The 2,130-nt window shown below is 47.2% G+C and overlaps 1 protein-coding gene across 1 annotated transcript in view; it reads left to right on the forward strand.

Annotated features, from left to right (window-relative positions):
* The window catches only part of LOC112074882 (upstream-binding protein 1), a 30,382-nt gene that overhangs the window by 18,331 nt on the left and 9,921 nt on the right, over positions 1-2,130 (forward strand). Inside the window, exons 4-9 of the mRNA XM_024141966.2 lie at positions 44-117; positions 256-361; positions 447-553; positions 651-803; positions 975-1,085; positions 1,184-1,291. Coding sequence (XP_023997734.2) covers positions 44-117; positions 256-361; positions 447-553; positions 651-803; positions 975-1,085; positions 1,184-1,291 — 659 coding nt within the window. The remainder of the gene's footprint in view (positions 1-43; positions 118-255; positions 362-446; positions 554-650; positions 804-974; positions 1,086-1,183; positions 1,292-2,130) is intronic.

Consider the following 2,130-nt stretch of genomic DNA (forward strand, 5'->3'; position numbering starts at 1 on the left):
CTGTCTCTCTCCCTCGCTGTCTCTCCCCCTCGCTGTCTCTCAGGCCAGTCTTATGAGATCCGTATGCTGGACAACAGGAAGCTGGAGTTATCAGAGATAAACAACAGGAGTGTGAAGGTCAGTATGTTCAGCTTGTCTGTCGGTCTGTGTCTCATGGTTTCTTTGTGGCTGTGTTATGGATGTTGCGGTTGTTTTTAGAGCGTTGCTAGGGTGGTGTTTCGTAACGTGTGTGTGTGTGTGTGTGTGTGTGTGTAGAGCATCGTTAGGGTGGTGTTCCATGACAGGAGACTCCAGTACACAGAGCATCGGCAGCTGGAGGGGTGGAAGTGGAATCGCCCTGGAGACCGTCTCCTAGACATCGGTAAGAACACACAAGTATGTGTGTGTGTTTATTTCTCTGACAGTATATGTATGTAATGTGTGTGTGTGTGTGTGTGTGTGTGTAGACATCCCCTTGTCAGTGGGTATCATGGAGCCCAAGGCCAACCCCTCCCAGCTCAACGCTGCCGAGTTCCTCTGGGACCTCAGCAGGAGAGCCTCTGTGTTTGTGCAGGTAACACTCACTCCCCTGTAGTCACATTAACTCACTCTATTCTCTCCATCTTTCAACCTAACCCTCCTCGTGTGTGTGTGTGTGTGTGTGTGTGTAGGTTCACTGCATCAGTACAGAGTTCACCCCTAGGAAGCATGGAGGAGAGAAGGGAGTTCCCTTCAGGATCCAGCTGGACACTTTCAGACAGGGAGACGACGGAGAGTACACCGAACACCTCCACTCTGCTTCCTGTCAAATCAAAGTCTTCAAGGTACCCACACAGACGTCACACTGACACCAAGTCAGACCACCTTATTGAGGGGTTCAATGCGGAAGACACATTTCAGTTGAATACATTGTTGTACAATTGACTAGGTATCCCCCCCTTTTCCTTTCATCATTCCTCTCTTTCTCTCTCTTGCTCTCTCCCTCCTCCTCCCAGCCAAAGGGGGCAGACAGGAAACAGAAGACGGACAGAGAGAAGATGGAGAAACGAACGTCTCAAGAGAAGGAGAAGTACCAATCCTCCTACAACACCACCATCCTATCAGAGGTTGGTCCATTTCAGGGTTTTAATCGGGACTGGAACACTGTACAGCACTTTAACAGGGTTGGCTCAGATTGTGTGTGTGTGTGTGTGTGTGTGTCTAGATGAGGCTGGAGCCCATCATAGAGGAAGCGGGAGACAATGAGCTGAAGAAGTCCAGCAAGAGGACGCTGCCGGCTGACTGTGGGGACTCGCTGGCCAAGAGAGGCAGTGTAAGAGTCCTTTTTATATATTAGTGTATATTTATCCTGCTTTCATATCTGTCCTCTCCTCCTGTCCAGGTAGTGAATATGTAGTTGTATGTTCCTCCTCCTGTCCAGGTAGTGAATATATAGTTGAATGTTCCTTTCCTCCTGTCCAGGTAGTGAATATGTAGTTGTATGTTCCTCTCCTCCTGTCCAGGTAGTGAATATATAGTTGTATGTTCCTCTCCTCCTGTCCAGGTAGTGAATATATAGTTGAATGTTCCTCTCCTCCTGTCCAGGTAGTGAATATGTAGTTGTATGATGCTTGGTAACAGGGTTTCCGTCAGCCGGTCATAGCCGGCTTTTGGTCGTTTTTTTCTTTTTCTTTCAGCCAATAAATAATATTGCTACCCGCCAATTGTCTGGGAAAATAAGAACAATCGAATAGCAAAATAATGCTGTTTAGGCTGTTCACTGATGGGAATACCAGTTGATGGGAATACCAGTTGATGGGAATACCAGTTGATGGGAATACCAGTTGATGGGAATACATTTGACTGGTCATGCTTATCGGTCTATAGGTTCATTTAGTGGAATTAAATTGACATGCGTTTTATATTCGTTATGTACTGTATGGTAATATCACAACGTGCACAGCATACGCCTACAGATACGGACCTACAGATACGGAGCGACAGTACGAGCCTACAGATACTACAGATACGGAGCCTACAGATACCGGCAGCTAAGGATACTACAGATAACGGGCTACAGATACTACAGATACGGAGCACAGATACGGAGCCTACAGATACTACAGATACGGAGCCTACAGATACGGAGCCTACAAGATACGGAGCCTACAG

The sequence above is a fragment of the Salvelinus sp. IW2-2015 genome, unplaced genomic scaffold (assembly GCF_002910315.2).
Source record: "Salvelinus sp. IW2-2015 unplaced genomic scaffold, ASM291031v2 Un_scaffold2864, whole genome shotgun sequence".
Classification (NCBI taxonomy): Eukaryota; Metazoa; Chordata; class Actinopteri; order Salmoniformes; family Salmonidae; genus Salvelinus; species Salvelinus sp. IW2-2015.